At 45.4% G+C, this 19,966-nt stretch overlaps 1 protein-coding gene across 3 annotated transcripts in view; it reads right to left on the reverse strand.

Moving 5' to 3' along the window:
• The window catches only part of Ten-a (Teneurin-a transmembrane protein), a 546,410-nt gene that overhangs the window by 76,572 nt on the left and 449,872 nt on the right, over positions 1 to 19,966 (reverse strand). Inside the window, exon 1 of one of the 3 annotated variants that reach the window (XM_076375329.1) lies at positions 17,174 to 17,495. The exons of the other annotated variants lie outside the window; for them this stretch is intronic. Coding sequence (XP_076231444.1) covers positions 17,174 to 17,229 — 56 coding nt within the window. The 5' untranslated portion in view covers positions 17,230 to 17,495. Of the gene's footprint in view, positions 1 to 17,173; positions 17,496 to 19,966 lie in introns of those variants that run through there. 3 annotated transcript variants of the gene reach the window in all.

Genomic DNA, 19,966 nt, shown 5'->3' on the forward strand with positions numbered 1-19,966 from the left:
TTCAGTCGAAAATTCCGAATTCCCCAGATATTTTCAGCCCGCGCGTCGGCAGCAGGACAGCAAGCTAGCTGGTGCTATTGAAGCCCCTTTCTCGCTGACCAGCTTCGCGTGCATCCAACGCTCGAAATTTCGATCGGCAGCGGGGCTTTTCGCGAAGTTTCCCGCGATTTTCATGCGGCACACGGGGCGCCGAAAAACTGGATCGCATGCAAAATTGATCGGTGGGACTGCAGCGAATAGCTGACGCGAGCTAGCTCTGGTCAAGAGTTCGCGGACTCGGCGAACTTCGTCCACTCTGTCGAGGAAATTCGATGAAGCGGCTGGCGTCGCCTCGTTTACGCTTCCTTGTCCCGAGACCGTCGCTTTGCTCGCTCTCCGTCGTCTCTGTTTTGTATTCCCGGCCGATATTGATCCGACGACGTGGCACGCTCGGTTATTACTTTGTGCCCGGCGTTTGTGCCCTGCACGTGGCAGGCAAAACATTATGCGGCCCTTATTTGCATACATCATGACTTTTGTTCGTTGACTTAAGCAACGTATTCAGTTGCGGGGTCTCGAGCCGCCAGTGGAGGCAGACCATAGTAGACAAGAGCAGACGGTCTGTGCATGGCGAACGCCTTCGCGGGAAGTTCGCGATGGAGAGTCGATTTTTTAACCCTTCAAGGTGGTGTTTAAGTCCCCCCTCTGTTGCTGCAACCACGGGGCTTAAATACCCCGGAGTTTATGAGCTCAAATCTGTTTTGTACGATTGTGCTTTGAGTGTGTGCTCGAGATACGTCTACGCCGCGGCCCTCGGTGAGCGAGAGCGGTCTGGGGCGACTGAGTTCAAGGGGAATCGTTTGGGAGTGGAATTCCAGTCTGAATGCCGTGGCTATGCTTGCGGGGGAATTTTGAGAATTTGAATTGAGGGGCTTAGTGGTGCCTTGGTTGGTGAGACTCATTTGGGGTTGCTGAGTATCAGTTATCTGGGGAGGGAAGAGATTCTGAGGAAACTCCAAAAAAATGCATTTTAGAATCGGCGCATGACACATACTATAGTTGCCAATAAAATTGGACAGTTGCTAAGACTATTAGGTATTTGTTGAATATTAAAATAAACGTGATACTTTTGAAATATGATACCTAAATACATATAAATTGTCAAAAATCAAAGAATTTCGCCGATCTCCTCACATTGATGTGCCTTGCACAGCGAGTTCTCCTCATTTGATCACCGTAGCCAATTTCGTTTCTCGTATGCATTACCGATCCGATCCCCAGTGGCCACCTCTAATTTTATCCCTAGCGGACCTCAGCAACTTCGCCTCCCTATCACTCCCTAATTTTGTCCCCAGTGGCTGCCACTAATTTCCCCCTGTGTCGTGCACGACAATCTTGCATAAGAATTACAAACGAAATACAGTGGCGAGCGTTACGTGCGTGCAACAGAGGAAACTTTGTATCGGCTTAATGCAGCACATATTTGCAACTCACGCCACGTAATATGGTAACGCCGTTACAGTCTGAACTGCGTAAGTATGTGGCAGCGTATGTACAGTCAAAAGGTATAATTTCTGCAGATTTTAAAAATATAACGAATTGATCTCTGAGTTTCTTAAGTGTTAGTGTTAGTTGTGAGGTATTTGTATATTTAAGGTATTTATAAAAAATAGTTATTTTGTCTTGACTCTCCAAAGTAAAAAAAGAGCTTGAATCCCAAGATTAAACCTTGATCAATGGCCCACAAGTGGAATCAAAAAGTGCTCTCAGGCTTGTACATAATGCACTCGTGCTCCATAAATGAATATATTTTGAAAACAGTGTTAAATGGAACGAACCACACGCGTGCTTCTATCACATAAACCATCACGTTCGCGCAATAATTTCAAACAACTTTCCTGCAACTCACAAGCAAATACGCCGTTATCTACCACACAGACCCAACGACCTCATAACTCAATTACCCAACGCAATGTCTATTCAACTTGGCACATTTCACCGCGAATTGCGTAAAAAAATAAACGGACAGTTCGACGGAATGACAATTTCAAAAGCATGGAGAATAGATATATTCCAAAAATTGAAAAGAGCCGAAGGGGACGATAATCGCTCTGAACGACCGGGTTCGCTGTTACCATTCGCGGATCGATTTGAAAAAATAAAAAGCCTGCTTATTAATATTCCGCGTTTCGCAGCTTATACCGTATTTCCATAACCAATTAATTTGCGTCAGTTTCACGGGCTCTCGATACCGTTATCGATCTGCCGACCGTTGCCAATCCCGATTTCCGCGTGCATTGTCTTCGTGGTCGCGTCGCGTCGAAAATAACCTGACCTGACCATCGAGAAATATATACAGGCTGTTACAAAGTAGGATCTGAAACTTTAGAGATTTAGGGAGTGGTCACCTCATCGCCATCGATCGACATTTACTAACTAAACTTCAGACATAGAAATGACATGATGTATATAGTCAATTATATCTAAAAAATGATCATATTATTTACATATTGTCTACTATGACTTAGTTTTTAGATATAATTATTGTATTGAACCTGTCCGTATATTTCATGTTCGAAATTTAGTCGGCCTCATCAGAATGAGTCAAAAATGTTCATTTAATATGGATCCTAAAATTAATTCTATTGATGAAAACTGAACTTTAGGGACTTATAGTACTTACTAATCAAAAGAAGGTAAAAAGTCTCTACTCAGCATAGATAGATTTTCACATATTTTGAGACATCCTGTATACAGGTCACCTTTTGCCCTCCATTTTTTAAAAATCGACGAAAACGATACTTGGTCGCGTCTTCCACTCGATAGGGACGCGGGACGCTCAGCGTCGATTCAATTTCACCATTTCAGAGAACGCTGAACGCTAGACGAGCAGGGTGAAGGAGTGACGGAGGTCGAGGGGGCGGCGGAAGATTGGGGGTGGGCGAAGAGGGTGCAGTCGGAGGACGGAATAGAAGAAGAGGGATTTAGTGAAGGGGAACGAAATGTAAGAGGTTAATTGGAACAGATAACTGCGTCTGCGTGCGTCGATGTGCTCCGCCACCCTCTGCACCCTTTCTGGACTGGTCGCTCGCCACCCCCTCAGCGACCTGTCTTCTCTGTCCCCCGTTCCCCGCTGCGGGTTCGCGTTTTATTCGCCTCTGCCCCGCTTCTTTTTCATCTCTCGTCGCGCGTCCTCCGGAGCCACGATTAGAGTCTCCCAGCTTCCTTTTCGCGTGTACTCGTTCACCGTAAGCGCTCTTTCCTCATTGCCATGGCTCACTCCCGTCATTAACGCTTAACGGCCGTCGACTGCCGCGCATGTATTTACATTAGAACGTGGATCGCCAAAGTATACACGCAGATTGCGCTGAGAAATGGATGAGAAGAAAGAAAACAAATGAGGATGGGGTGGAGATGGAGTGGAGAGAGGTGGCGAGAGGGTATGTAATGATATAATTTTCCTAAATTGTAATAACAAATTTTTGCTTTTATGTTAAAAAAGAATTTGATTTGAAATAAGTTTTGCAAGACGTATAAGACTAGATTCGATTCAGATTTGTGCATATGTAATAGCTTTGAAATTTCTCATTTCTGTATTTCACCCACTCTGTACGAAAAGGAGAAACAAGAGATAAAAAGAGACGAGAAGGCCAACAGGGCCAGAGATAGCATAGAGTCGCGGATGTCAGCCGAGTTCCAGCGAATCCTCGCGTCGTCGCTATTTACACGGGCCGCTCGCTGCAGCTACGAGGCAATGAATTACTTATAACCTCCTGAATACCTCCCCCGCCACCCTCGCCGGAGGATCGTGTACGCGTGTCTCGGTCCACCTCCGCCTCCATTCCGCTCTGCTTCGCCCGGCTTTTCCACGGCTTTTTGTTTCGCCTAACTTGCATATCCGTTTCACCGTCTTCGAGTATTTATAAACTCGCCGATGCACGCGCGATGCAGCGCGATGCAGTGTACCTCAACGCGCGTTTCAGTGGATACGTATTCCTAATGTGTTAGCGCGGGTTTCACTCGATTAGAACTACTCCCTTATTAGAAATTCACGATTAAGGAATTGGAGATAGTAAAAATGAATACATAAAAAAAATTTGGAGATCTAAAAAGTGAACATTTGAATCCTAAAACACTAGAATACTTGAATTTTTGAACTTTTGAATTTTTGAATTTTTGAATTTTTGAATTTTTGAATTTTTAAATATTTGAATTTTTGAATTTTTGAATCTTTAGAAGTTTATAAGCTTATACTATTTCGATTGATAAGTGAATATTTGACATTTTTCCTATTTCCAATAGCCTCGTAACATTTCTCTCATCTTCTATAAAATGTAGCAACAGAGAGGCTGGTGTAAGAAATTTCTGTGAGATAATTTTAATCCGCTCTCTATGTTTGCACGTTACAAATGCTTCTGTCCGTTCAGTTTATTACATCCCGATGCAGGGTTCAAGCTCGCCTCGACCCCCTGCGAGTTCACGCAGTCGATCCGCGTTTATTTATTCAGGCTTTTGCACTTGCTGCCGACGCGGCGGCAGGAATCATAGTCGACTGGCGCGCGGGTATTAATGGCGCTGCAAGATTCACGAGCCGCGATGCTCCTCTCGTCGATCCAACCCCCGTGTTTTCGATAACGTTTGTAACTCGTTCATTATGCATAGCGGGAGAACCGAGAATCCAGGGGAAACGTATCTCTTTCGGGACTCGTGGGGCTCGCTGTAGTTTCATATCGGGGATGTAGTATCCCGTGATTCGCCATAGAAGATATTGCATGAAATCGTTGAAATTGCAGGTGCTTTATGAAGACAGGGTATGATAAACTGGATACTGAACAAATTCGTTTCTGAGATCGAGAAAAATGAGACCCTGGTCCATACGAAGAAACAAATGGACCAATGATTCTTTACGAAGTTTTTAGTACATGTTCGAAGAATTTCTAATTAAAATTTGTGTAGATTTGGAGATAATTTTCACCATTCTCGAAACCACCTTTTGAAATCTCATTCACAGTAGGATCTAGAGAAGTCCTCCCTAAATATGACCTTAAAACCTCTCCGAACATGACCTTGAAACTCCCCCGAATCATGACTGTGAAAAGAACTTCATCTCCATCAGTATTTGTCCCTTGGAGACAAACGCGCAATTCTCCCCGGACACTTTCTCGATCATCAGAGCCCAACGGAAATATGCAGGGTGGTTACGATAAGGGGGCGAACACTATACTCCCTTCATAGCCTAGACCGAGGGAGTACGTCAGAAAGACCGAAGCACATGGGGTGAAGGAGTGATTAATAGACCGGCTGGAATTCCAAGAATAGGAGGGGGTGCGAAAGTGGCCAAATCAAAGGCTGTCAGGCTAGGACGTAGGAAAATGTTCGAGTATATACGCGTACCGAACGGATCTATAAAGTCGTGATGAGCGACGCACGTGAAATGTCTACAACCTCAACAGTTTCTACAAGTGCATCAAGATCCTAAAGACCATTGAATTACTTGCTCCGTCACGGACACTCCATTCTGACGTTTACAGTTCCGTTCGCCATCAACGTACCTCAGTTAACACCGCTTTAATTTTATCAACGTCCATCCTTACCATCCACCCCTATCGATCCGTAGCGCCGGGACGCTCTCTCGCTCGTCCCTCTCCGTTTCCGCCGGTCCAAAAGAATTTTCCTCGCAAATTCCGCCCAAGCAGACGGCCGTGCTCGCTGCTGGATAGATTTTACGCAAGAATCTCGGGCTTGGGAGTGGCGCATTACGGATAATAAAGGAGATTGACTCTAAATTACAAAGTCCGTTGCAGACAGCCGCGTTGAATGCCTCTCAGGCACAGAAGCGTCGCCAAATCGGTTTTACGGTCGGCAGGTGGTCCGACTGCTCTTCTCCTGCACTTACGACGACACCTCCCCTCCCACCCACGCACCCTTCGCCGCCCGACCACCCCTGGCTCAGCTTCTATTAATTGTTACCGTTTCCAGCGCGTCTCCGAGCCTCTTTGTTCCGCTGGAGGACCTCCCCATCTCCCACGCGGCCCATTCTTCCCGCTCTAATTACGCAATTAAATGAAAGTTAATCCGTCTCGCGATCCAAATGACACGCGGACGCGTAAACAAACGGGACACGGCGACCCAGGGACAATGAGGGGCGACGCGGGCGGGACGACAGGCGACGAGTAATTTAACGCTCGACGAGATTTATTAAAATTCCTTTTTTTCCACCCTGCATGCGGGCTCCTCGCCGACCTGCGTCCACAGAGACTAAATTGTTCTTTGTAGCTTGCTCCGATCTCTTTTTTTTTCTCTTCTCTCTTAGTCGACCCGCGGTTTTCTTTGTGAACGTGGACGAGTTCCACTCACCTCCCCTCCCCTGCGGCGCCACCAATTTTCAGAGTTAGATTCTTTGTATCCTTGTAATTATAAACAGGCTAGCGGTTGGGACGAAGCCTCGTGAAAAGTTTCCTGGACGAGGGAGGTTTGTTCGCTTTTTTTGCGAGTGCTCGACGGTTTATGGGGCGAAATCGAGGGGAATAATGGGAATTAGGTGCTGTTGCGGCTGGGGGGGTTCGGTAAACGTCGCGATTCTGACGTAGTCGAGCGTAAACACGGTTTGTACGATTATATTAGAATGTTGGTTCTGAGGTCTTTTGTGAGTTCGTTTGAAGAGTTTATAGAACTTTTTGAGAGGAAGCACGATTTAAATAAATTTGACGATATTGTTGCTTTAATTTCGATAACCATTTCGTACAATTCATTTTTTTTTATAAATCTCATTTTCATGCACTGATTTTCATGTTCAATGTAAATGTCGTAACACAAACTGAATCGCTTGTCGGTTGATCAAATATGTAACTCAAAAATAAAGTGGCTTCTATTTATTCCCTACAAAAGTTCACAAATATTTCCTGGATCATGAAATTAAATTAATGGTTCGAATTAATATCCTGTGTATAAAAGCTGAATGTTTGAATTACAAATAGAATTTCCTCTTGTACCTTTTTCACATTAAGCTTGAAATTTATAAACTCGAAGAAAAAATTTCTATGCATTTCGAATTAAAGAATTTTTCCAGCGACCTGCTTGAGAGAGTCATCAACAGTAGATCAAAGAATGCGCAAAGTGCATTAACATACAGCGTGCTGGAAATCGTATAAAAACTGGTTTTCTATATTCAGGATAAGATCAAGAATTTCAACGCTCGATTGAGGATTCTACTATTGGCTAAGTTAATCCTGGCCCATTCGGGCGAACCGAAAAATTTCATCCTTCGAAACTCCTCAGCGGGGTCGAAGGTTAAATAGAAAACAGTTCAAGGAACCGTTTACGTCAAGCGTACAGAAGCACCCCCTAATGAAATAAATTTTGCTCCTCGTTGCAGGAAACTGGGCCACCTTGTCTTCTAATCCTCCCGTTGGACGTAATACTACGTCCATGCTAGCGGCTACGTACGAAGAATGAGCTAGGGAATATTGTTATACCATATATTATTTCGAGGAAAGACTAAGGGAAATGGTTTTATATTAAATATTCTTTTCTGCAAGGTATTAGCGAGATGAAGCTTTATGATTTTAAATATTATTCAGGCATGAACTAAAATTAAAACTATTGAAATACCTTGAATGATTCAATCTCTGAAACCTCAATCAAAGTGACTCTCATAATTAGTACAATAAGAACTAACACCACATACCCTTTCGAAACGAAAGCGTGTTGTATTGGAAACGTTTTTCCAACGAGCCAGATTCAGGTGCAATCAAGCGAAAGGATTAAAACGAGACACTCCGTACATCGCGCGCAGGAGTTTGCTAGGCACTGCAACCCCCTCCACCGGAATTTCGCGTCAAACAAAACGCCCAAAGGAGCCGCGAGATCGAACCGTTTCACCTGGAGCGGTGGTGGGATGGGCCACGGGGAAGAATAGGATCAAAGGACACCGAAAACTCGCTTCGAATCGGTCGGCGGTGCACGCGTGTGTGCGCGCACGGTTTCCACCCCCGGCAAAGAAGCCGATACCAGGGGGAGAAGAGACAGAGAGGGGGAGAAGGTGGCCGTTGTAAAACACGTAAAGATCGCGAGAGCTGGAAACGCGAAATTCTCCCAGAGGAAGAATCTTCCGACGCTTCGAAACAAGGGGTGGAACGGTGGAAGCGAACCGAAGAAAGCGCGGAGGATCGAGCTGAAGGCCCGATAAAGAAAGGATACGGAGTGGTTTAACCGCGATGGTAAAAGTGCAGCGAGATATCGGAGCTCCGACACGTCGAGACGCTGGAACGGAGGCCCAGCTTACACAAAGGATAAAGGGGAACAGGGCGAAGAGGGGGTTGCGGAAGGCGATGGTGGCTCGCAGCCATCGGCAGTGGTGGACCATCTTGGGGGTGCCTTGGGTACGTATTCTTCTACTTTTAAAGAAGTCAAGGAAAAAATTGGAAATTGTATTTTTCACTAGGAGTAAGGAGTAGGAGGTTTAAACTTATTTTCGATTCGCTCGTGCATGGTTTACTTGAAATTGTTGTAGTGATAAAAACCAAGACTCATTAAATAGTGGATAATGTATTGGGTAAAAATTTTAAATAAAAACCTTCCATCTATTGGACACGAATTATACATAAACGCTACAGTACGTCTTTCCTGCCCTGGGAGAAGGTATAAATTGAGTAATTTTCGTAACGAGCCCCTCAATTATTATATTTCACAATGAGCTACAAATTAGAAATAATATTACAACTGAAAAGCTACTTATTTCGAGTCCATTTACAGAAACTCCATTTACCGCGATACTGTGAAGATTAAACTACATTTTCCCAGACAGTTGAAAATTTGCAATAAATGTGTAGGGTGGTGCTTCGAGGGTAAAATTCACCATTGGGGCCTCCGAATGCTTAATCCGCCACTGGCCATCGAAAACACAGAAGAAGCCGAAGAGGAAGAGGAAGAACGTAGAAAAGCGCTACTGCAGAAACCCGATGGAAGTGGAGTGGGGTGGGGGTTGGAGGAAAGGGTGGTTAGAGGCGAAAGATACGAGGCGGAAGCTACGAGAGAAGGCTCCCGGCTTGGGAGTAGATTTTACGAAGGTGAAGGCGGATAGATTCGATGGGTGAGGGGACCGCGGGGGTGCAGAGGGGGTGAGTCGAGCGGAGGCGGCGCGCTATACGAACTGATGTCCCTTGAGGTCAGCCTAGCGTGACTACCTATCAATTGCCGAGACTGCGTCTAGCCCGCCTAAGTGACGCGATGCTGGATACACCCCGCGCTCGAATATTCTGCAGACACTACCCCCGACGACGTCGATTTTCCGTAAATACGCCGAGATAGCGTCATCCCCCCGTGTGTACGCGAGGCGCTCGCGACACGCTCCCCATCCGTTTTTTCTCTGGTCTCGTTCGGTGTCGCGGCTGTTTTGCTTGTTTCCTTGCGACGTCGTCACGGGACTCTTGGGGTGGATAGGCTGAAATGGCTCCGAGGGTGGAGCACGTCGATGGAAAAAGGGTATTCAAGGGAGAGGAGGCGGAAAATGGTTGCTCGATGATTGATACTCGTGAAAAGTCTACTGGCTGCTCCAGAACTGTGACTACGAGAAAAATTCAGGGAAAGGGGTGAACTACCCCTGCGAGGAGTGAACAGGCCTTTTGTGTGTGATTTTGATTCAGAAGTTGGATGGCGAGGACTGTATCGCTGTTTAACGGAAAGTTATTAATTTTGTACTACCTTGCAGGAAAAAGTGAATGGTAAATTTTCAAATATTCAAATTTTCAAATTTCCAAATATTTAAAAATTTTTAAATTTTCAAATATTCAAATTTTCAAATCGAAGAGTATGGTCAATCAATGATACAGCAGTTTATACACTAGTTTCGTATATTACATTTCTAATACCCGAGTAAAGAACCCTAACCTTATCAAGTGAAATACGCTCCTGCTAACCGTCGTATGTCCTCACTGAGTTTCCACAATTACCTTCTCCCGTTAGAAAATTTCTTTGGGCCATTAGTACTGGAGATGGTGCTTGACTCACGACCAGGCGATGCAAAACAGACACTCGTGTGCCCTGTGCTCCACCCTACCGTGAATTTCACCCTCGAACTATACCGAATGTCCAGAAGGACCCGCTTAATTGTTTCAACGATCGCTTCAGACCACATTTCTCTCGGCTAATCAAAATTCCCGCCCCGAATTTCGACGGTGAAACGATCAATAACTACGATATTAGCTGAAGATTCTTCCGAGTAGGCTCTCCAGCTAGAACTCGTTTAGCTACTTCAACAGCTTACCCTCCTCACTTTATACACTTCGCTATCGTGTACCTGTTACGTGATTATAATGCTGTTATACTTTCAGCTACTTCAAACATCGCTTAAACGCCCTAATTGTTCTTGCTAACTTGTTACTACTTTGCTTCATTACTCGGTCGATATTACCGCGAATTAACTACCTCGATTCGCTTCAACTTCCTGTCGTAAAGTAATACATCCACTTCAGAAAAATACTGCATTACATCCAGACCTTCTATGCAACGATTACAAACTCTTCACCACATAACAACGAATCTACCTGTGCTTCAAATAATTGTTCCACAAATTATAGAACTCTGAATGGTAGAAAACTCAGTTACCATGACAAAATATGGGTAAACAGACACAGAAGTCTGATTTTCTTCAAATTACTGAGCTGTATAGTGTCCCGTCATTCAAACCTCCCGAAACAGTTGGTCCATGTTCGCAATTTCACAAGTCCCGCCCAAAATCCGGTTTCCACGGTTCTGAGCATCCACTCACAACCGTGTCCCGCTTCCTCAACCAAGCGGAAGCCGAAGTCGCGCTGTTTACACGCCCCCGTCGTCGCACCGGCTGAGAACAGTCGCAGTGGCTGACGTTTCTTTCCAGTTTCTCGCCTGCGATAACATATCTGGGATCTCGAGTCGGGCGCGGTTTGTTTTCGCTCAGACTGACAGCATGTTTTCGCCGCACGCGAGACGCTCGCGTTAACGAACGTATCGCGGCGCTCGGATCTCGCTAATTAATCGTGACCACGGGGGTTGGAAACCCCCACGCTTCGACGCGTTAAACGACCTTTAATCGGGACGAAGGCTGTTGCGTAACACACGCCTTCCTATCGATCATATTTTTGGGGATAACGCTTATGGCACGGGGAAATGTTCGATACGATCGTAAATTCCATTGGAAATATGAAATTCATGGCAGAAATTGAGTTTCGAATTTTTACAATAGTTTCCGTGCGACTGTGAACGGGGGAGGAAGTAGAGCTCATTTGGAGAAGACAAAATTTGGGGAGGAAATTAGTTAAAAGAAAGTAGGTGTAAAAATGTGGTGTTTTTTGGGAACACAATGGGTACACTGAATGCTAATGGAAGAGCGAATGTAGACTAGGATCTTGACTATGTGAAGAATCAAGTGTACTTGTTGTGTCATTATATGACAAAGTGAATTATAACGATATTCTAATCTTATTAATTTTAGAATTGTTATTCTACTAAAAGGAAATTTGCATATGTCATTTTTAATTTAAATTGAGAAATTATACACTGCCATGCTATGTATAATAGTCGCCAGAGACTCTATTAAAGTTTAAGCTTTGATTTTTTAAATTTTAAGCAAGGGCGTTGCTAATTTCATTCTCGGCATATTGTTTCTACATCCCACACTATTAAAAGTTTTTGTTAGTAACATAGGCATGTAGTAGCGTAAATTAATACTGCTTACAACAGAGCAAATAAACCTATCAGTCACACAAAGTGTCTATACACTGGGAACGTTGAAGTACTGTAATTGCAGAAACCGATCTAATAGACGCAAGAAAGTAACGAAAAATTGCATTAATCATTCACGAGAAAAATCTAGTAACTTTAATGCCTCCATTTCCTAGAGCCGAGTAAATCGATTAAATCCCGAATATGCAGCCGCTCGACAAGAACAGAATCCGTTCAAACGAATTTTCCACCTTCATCCCACGGACGAGGGGCGAGCAGAATCGCGATTTGTCGAATATACGTTTCAAACGTGATCGCTCCTCGCGCGTAGAAAAATATCCTTGGTGTACCAATATCCTCGGCAAGCGGAATATTCCGGCGGAAAGAGAAGTCGTACAATCGCTCATCCGCGCTGGCGTAACATGGAATGTAAAGCCCTTATCTCTGCCGCGAGGACTCTCCTTCTCTCCACTCCCTTCTCGGCCTTGCCTGTGCCACTTTCATCTTTCGCCAGGGGTATCTATCACGCGCCGCCGTCGTGAACTACCCTTGAAAAGCGCAAGCAACGGTACACGCTCGTGCCCGCGCTGATGTCGAATTATGGAAATTTCTTCGAGACTAAGAACACCTCCTGTGACGAGAATCGTATTCTGCGCCACTTTGGGGCTGTACGTTTGTGACTTGTGATTTATGCGAGTGAATGATTGGGTATTGCTGGCCAATTGAGAGGGTGGTAAAAATTGGTAAGAAGAAATATTTAAGGGGATCGTAATGGGAGACGACCCTCGTCAAATTTTATCAGCCCCTTAATTATTATTCCTATATGGCAAAGGTAGCTTTAGTTTTAGACGATCAAAGCACCGTAGAATATTCCCAAAAAGACGAAAATCAGTGTGGTACCCAAGCTCACTCTCTCCTGCGACCTCCAAAGAGAGGACAAACGACGGAATTCCTCCAAGGAACAGCACCCCCTGCAAGGGACATTGTGATCGTGCCAGAGACGTGGAAAAAGCGGGAAAACCGCGAACCGGGACCAAAAGCGCACAAATCCACGTGGAGGAGACGGGACGTAGGAAATGTCGGTGGAAAAGGTGAAAAGAGGGACTTGGTGTGGGCAGCCGGAAGAGAGAGGGTGGGTCGGTGGGACACAGGAAACGGCGGAGCATGGAGTCGAAAAAGAGGAAGGGAACGAGAGAAAGGGTGAAAGGGGGTAAGGGAAAAGAGATTCCAAGTGGCGGACGAAGTCAGAGGGGTAGTGGCTCGCATAGGTAGAGTAGGCAGTCGGTGGTAGGACAGAGTGATGCATGGCTATGGGGTCGCTCGCTTCACCGCGAAATGTCGGCGCCGAGCAGCCGCCCTCGCGTTGCTTGCTCGCCTTTTGCATACTCTCTCTCGACGCGGTGCCCTCCTCTGGTCTCTTCCTCCGCTCCCTATCACTTTGTTTGCCTTTCGTACGCCGCGTTACCTTTTCGTTCCGCGGCTTGCATATCGATCCGCGCCCTCGTGGAACCAGGATACGCCAGACCACCTTCTCTGACGCGATTAACTCCTTCACTGTCGACTGTGGCCGTTGATCCTCGCTTTCGATGACGATTATGTTACGAGCTTATTGCGATCATTAAGGGCGGTGTGGATAGATGATCGAGTGAGGTGAAGACGAACCAGGTCCAAGTGTCATGATCGTGATCTCGTCAGGATTACAATTTGATTATGCAGGAGCTTACATTTGGTTCTCTTTGGGAAACGAGAATAGTGCCTGACCTCATTTTTTTGGCTGAAATTTTTTAATGGCTGTGTCGGTTGCTCTAATATTTTCAGTGAAATTTGTCTGAATGCGCCACAATAGAAAATGGAATCGTTTTCTGTGTTAAAACTTCCACGCATAAAACTGAAGAACTCATCTCAAAAACGCCTCTTTTTAATCTCTGTCTTTTTTGCTAGACGTCTCTTTCCTTTTAATAAAATATTCATCATAGCACACATACTGCATTTTTCATAGGTAGGTTTTAATAGATTATGAACTTCGTTTCTGCCCACTAGAATATATTCTTATTTAAAGAAGTGTTAAATTTAACAAGTACTATTTATGGAATTAGCTTTTTAATTGTACTTTTAGATACCTCATAATAGCCAAATATTCTAAGATATTCTACTATTTCTACCTTTCCATAAATTCTCAAACAAAATAAAAAAAATCTCCAAAATTATTTCCTATTTTCCACCATCTCAAAGCACCAATAATTGTAACTCAATTGCAGTAGTTTACCAATAACCAAATCCAATTTGAGCGCCAGGATGCGCGTTCCTCTTCCATCAGGTTCGTCGAACTTTTCGCACGAGGAAAACAGATTCCAGGATACCTCATCGCGTCGATGCAAATGCCCCACTTCGTTTCATACTTCGAAACAAGCTCGAAGGGGTTTTGCCAGCAGGTATCGTCTTGTTTGTCTTTAGCTCCTTTCGCCGTGCATCGACTTCGATGCACACAGGTTGAAGCAGCTGCGCGTATCGAGAGCTTCTTATCGTGAACTGGGTAGATAAGCGTCTTATTGTTCTCACGCGCTATCGGCGACGGTTAGGTGAAAGGTTATCACCCGCGTGCAGGTCAAAAGATTTAAACTCTGCCCGCTGGTGTTAACTCCTCTCTCGGCCCAGTTTCGCGAGCCTCTGCTCGCCCCAAAGTCCATAAAACTTGATCAAACTTTCAGATTATTCGTTGTTTTGCTGGTACTTGTCGTTGACTCTATTTGCAGCGCGACAGCACTTTTTTAAAATTGCTGGTCGATATTGTGGGAACTGTGATAGCCAACTAAATTTGGGGCTCATCCCTCTGTCGGTTTTTTTGACAATTTTCTATTCCTTTAGTCATATAAACTTTGAACCTTTAGTCTGCACTCCTAGTTATCAACCCAAAAAGAGTCACTTCAAATTACTTATAAATTTTTAAATGGTTCCAAATCCTAGAGATAATTATTTACTGACAAATCGATTATACATCTCCAGTTCTACAGTGCTATAGACCAGCTAAATTTCACCTTTTTTTATTCAGTATAGATAGCTGAAAAAGTCATGGAATTATATTCAGGATCGGTGACGTTATCCCTAAGAGCCCATTGGGTAAAAAAAACGCTTAGATACAAATGAAATAATTCGTCGAAATTCAAGAGCTACAGAGTAGCGAATAGCAGGGACGAATCGGCAAACGAGAACGAGCCACTTCGTCCGCGGAGTAAATGTTCCCGACGATCAAGATTTCACTCCCGTAGAGGGGGTGGGCAGATGAGAGGGGGGCGAGGGAAGGACGAGGGTTAAACGGGGGTGGCGCAGAGGCTTCTCGCGAGAGTCCGGCTGGAAGAGCAATATAGGTGGGCTGGCGCACGCTGGAATTGTAGCTCGTTTCGGAGGTTCACGCCCGAGGAACGGGGTTAATGACAAGCCCGCTCTCGAGAGCGTTTCGAAATCGATTCGTGTTCGATGGGAATGCGCTGATTCGAAACGGAAAACTTGGAACTAACGGGGGCGAGGATATGCCCCCTTTGAACGAGGCTCTGTTAGCGGCGTTATTGCGCCGCCGTGCAGCACTCGCTCGTTCACCGTTCGAGAGATTGAGAAAAAGCTATCGATACCGCCGGCCTTTGTTCGACTCGGCTGCCCCGTTTAGTTAACTGTTATTTATTTATTCGCTACTGGGAAATTTCGCTAAAATTCGCGTGTCCCAGGGTGAATTGCAGAAAACGCTCTGGTTGAAATATTTTTAGTAATTTCTCATTTCATTTTGATCTTTGTGAAAGTTGATATTACAAGTTGTATGTAAATATTCGTATCGTTGCTTTTTTCGGTAGAAAAAAAATTCAAGTGGAAAAAGGTATTAGTTAAAATAGTAATTATAGTACATATTGTTCAAAACACCTCAAATTTAAAAGAGTTATTTAAATAATTCATTAAATACACAATTCCAAGCAATATTCTGAAGAGGAGTTAGTGAATCTAAGTGCTTCTACATCACTCGAGGATCGTCGTTATTTCAAGCGTGCCGCGACGTAATAATTGCGACAGTACTATTTATTTACATGGTATCCATCAGATCCACAGCAATTTACTGTTACTGCATGGATAAGTCGATAAATTGAGCTAAATAACGAGCTTCATTTAAAGGATAATTGCCGATTAATATTCAGGAGGTAATTGTTGTTGACGATTGCTTCTACGAAGCCACCCCCGTTGGAATAGGCTCTTTCCGCGTATCGGTATCCTTTATTTCGTCGCTTTTCCCGACGGGGAGTCTCGCGAGTCTGTTAACCGTGAAATTAATACACGTTTTTACGCGTTCTAATTGATGAACGTTTTATCGACGATTCATGGTGAAACGCTAGGGGGACGGTCTGTAATTAGCTGACGCATGGAATCGAATATAAGAGAAATTCACGATTCTGATTGTCAATGTGCTATCAAACTGTGAAATTTAAAGGGTGAGGTTTTTTAGAATAAAAGAGCAAAGTGAAACGAGAATTAATTACTTGGCGTTAATGTAATTTCGAATAAAAGATGAGACGCTGAGACGCTTTCGTTTCGCAATTGTGATGAAATATTCATTTGCGTGGTTCATTTAAACTTCCAATGAATGAAATTAACGTTTTGACATAATTTATGCAAAGAGTAGCTGCTTATTTTGTTAACAATGTCTACAAATATTCTGTCGTATGATTGTTTAAAAATACTTTTGTATTAAAAGTGATGCGTTTGACTCTAAAAATTCTTACCTCGATTTCTTACTTTGGATTGTTCAATATTAGAAAGACATACAAATACTAGAAAAAATGTAGTAAAAACCTATAGCAATTTTTTAAGAAATTCTGATAAATTCATAAAAATGAAAGTTTTCTAAATTTTTGGCTCAAACTATTTTCATAATTACTGATACAAGTATTATTGGATGGAAGAAATACTGCAAGGTTCTGCAGACACGATAAGCTGAAGAAAGCGAATATTGGAGGTCAAGCGTTCAACACGTTTTACTCATCTTGACCCTGTTAGACAACTTAACCACTCACGTGAAGACACTTTGGCATTGGCCAACACAAATTCATTCACAATTCCTGTTGCCTTCTTTTACAAGCACCATAATGCTATTCTTATTAATTAAACTCGTGACTTCACGTTGACGTATATAACATAGAAATACTTGAAAAAAACAGAGACCATCAACAACGATTTACAAACAGGGATAGAATTAAAGCATTAAGCATTCAACTCAAAAGCACCTATACATGTCCCAAATCCATTAATAAAACATAGTCGGTGGATTTCGTTGAAACGCCAACAAAAAACACAGTTACTCTCTTCCTCCCTCAATAACCTCGCCACCCGCATCATTCAGAACTTATCCCATACACCTTGGTGTCCTCTCAACACACATTTTCCCAGCAGTAAAAGTACCCCTTCGCAGGCCATCACCGCGAAAGACCACAGCCAGACGAAAGCAAGAATCTCTTACCGGACGTGGCGTCGAGGAAGTGGCGGCGGCACAGGACTGTGAAAGTTGTCCATCATGGTGTAGGAGTCGTGGTCGGCGGGCTTGTGGTCGAGGGCCTCTAGGTGATCGAGTCGCAGCAGCTCGGGGTCGCGTGGCGAGTGGAGTTCACAATGGGCGACGTGAAGCAGCGGCCTCAGCGACGAACCGCCTTCGCATCGTTGCTGCCGCGAAGGCGGCCTCGCCACCTGACGGTCTACGCCACCATCCGACGTGTGCTGATCGTCGCCCCAGACCTCGAACTCCCCTGCCGCGGAGTAGTCGCCGAATCCACCGTTACCCTTCACCGTTGCACCCTTGTTGCGACGATCGTCCAAGAGACCGGGCCACGCCGAGCCCCGATCCTCCCCCTCGCTCCGACGACCCTCCTTCCGCTTGTATTTCACCAGGTAATTCTTCTTGCTCGACAGTGACAACGACAGGCTGCCTCGTCCGCTCGAGCGACTGGGCGTCAGATTTCCAGCGGATCGTGCACTGGATGCATAGAAATCCACTGCCGAGTTTGGCACAGCTCGTTTTTCCCTTCAGGACGTCAGCATGTCACGTTCACTTGGATTAGGTTCGACGAGCCTTGAATTTATTTAGTAGGATGTCCCTAAAACCGATCCTGGCGGCTGTCAAGGCGAACGCATCAAGTGGATCTGAGTAAGTAGAGGTTAAACTGACTTGGAAGATCGTTAGAAGATTAATTTGTACTGCGCAAAATATTGTCAGGGTGAACGCATCAGGTAGAGTCTCAGACTCCTCGACTGTTGCTTCCCTGAGGTAACCCAATGAGAACGCAGCGAATGAGGATTCAAAGCACCAGGCGCCGAGGTGAACGCATCAGGTGGACGAGGGTTGAAGGTCTTGACCGTTCACCAGAGGACTCAGTACCAGATCACCCTGATCACTCGAGAGATCCGTGCCGAGTCTCCAGGAAGAGATCAGACCGCGTATCTCCAGCCGGCGGCTACGAAAGGGGAAACTCGCGTACGCAAACTTTGTTATCGATCTGTCAACGCCGGCGACAAAAGTCCAAGCCCGCCAGCGATGCTCCTCCACTGGGGTTCACTGTTCCGCGATCATCGGTGTCCTCTCAGGTCTCTCTCCTCGAGGACGTCGACTAGGCCTCGCGATCCCTCTCCAATCGTTTCACTGCACTCCACGAGCACTGGAGGACTCCTAGCACGACAACACTAGAGGACTCCGATGCCTCCGCACAGGTCACTGTCACTTGGGGTGTCGAAACTACTTCACCAACTTCAAAAACAGCCCGACGAATTCTCGCGTAGTCTCGGACTAACGAAGACTCATCAGCCGCGTTCCACGGTGAGCACGATCGCGTAGGTACTCTTAACGATAGAGACAATTAGCTTCCACGTCGATGAACTGGCTGTGGAACGTCGTCGGGTGGCGCGGACGCTCTGTCAGTCGAGTACGGAGACTAATTGGGTCAGGGGGCCGAGAACCGCACGCAAATCCGTGAGCTGGTGGAGCGTGAGCGTGCAGCCGAAAATTCCCAGGGGTGTCGGCAAAGGACCGTGTCGGTTGGCCTGACAGTTTCCAACTCTCTCAGTGTCGAACTCGTTGCTCCGTGTCAACGTTGCCTTTCTCGTCACGTCCCTTCAAGCGCCCTTCGACCGAGATCTTCAAAGTCCAATTGCTCCGAGTGTCTTCAGGTAGACACCCAACATGCTCCAAAGTGTCTTCAGTGTCTTCAGTGTCTTCAGACACTCACCATGCTCCAGAGTGTTACAGAATCCCGAAGAGGAATACGGGACGCAGGTATCCTGAGCACGTTCTGTAGTAACCCCTAGTGGAAAGGTAACTGCACTCTCGACCGCTGGGTTCGCGCACAGCCAGTGGAAACGGAGGTCGTCGGGTCGTAGGAGCACGCTCGAGGGCGACGCACACAACCGCGGCAGCTGCGGATCAAAGACTGAAGGGCCACGGCGCCGCAACGCCCGGCACCGAGTGACACTGAACGTCCCCTCCACGGGGCCAGCGGCGCGCGTGCGCTCGGGGAGCCTTAACCCTCCCCACCCTCTCGCCTGCCCGGCTGACGCGGTTTAGAACCCTCGGAAGAGGACGCCGCCAGGCGGGTGGTGCGTTCAACTATCGCGCGGCGTCGCGACGCCCGTGTCGTCTCGGTGCGCGCCTTGTTTCGCGACCGCGTCGGGATCTACGGGGTGTCCCTGCAAAGGGGAGGTACCCGAGGTGGACTGACGTCGAGGCGAACCGTGCTTGGAAAGTTTCTTGTTTTTTGTTCTGCTCTGGTATCGACTGGATTCTTAGGTAGAGGAGGGAGATCTTGGAAGCGAGAGGGGGAAACTTTGGTATCAACAAGTTAGGAAGGTATGATTTTGTTAATGGTGGCGGGGGAAAGTGAAGTGAAAGTTTCTGAGATTGTTATGTGACACCTCTGATAGAAAAGTGTTACAAGTCGAAAATGTGAGGCTCTTGAGAAGAGGAAGAAAGAAAATTTCTATTTACAAAACTAATTAGCTAGCAATAAGTGACAGTCTAATTACCATAATAGTTTTTCTTTTTAATTTTGTGATATACAGATATCGTTTTTCGTAAAGTGACAAATCTCATACGTTTTTTGCCATCTGACTACAGAATTCCACCTTTATTTCTGCTGATTTTAGGCTAGCTTATAGCTGAAGAAATAAATAAAATTGTGTAATGAATTTTTATATCTGGTTTCGTTGATGGAGAATATTAGTATATTCTGCAAGACTGAAATCTCAGAATGGAAAATTTATTGTGCCC

This window comes from Calliopsis andreniformis, chromosome 3, assembly GCF_051401765.1.
Source record: "Calliopsis andreniformis isolate RMS-2024a chromosome 3, iyCalAndr_principal, whole genome shotgun sequence".
Lineage (NCBI taxonomy): Eukaryota > Metazoa > Arthropoda > Insecta > Hymenoptera > Andrenidae > Calliopsis > Calliopsis andreniformis.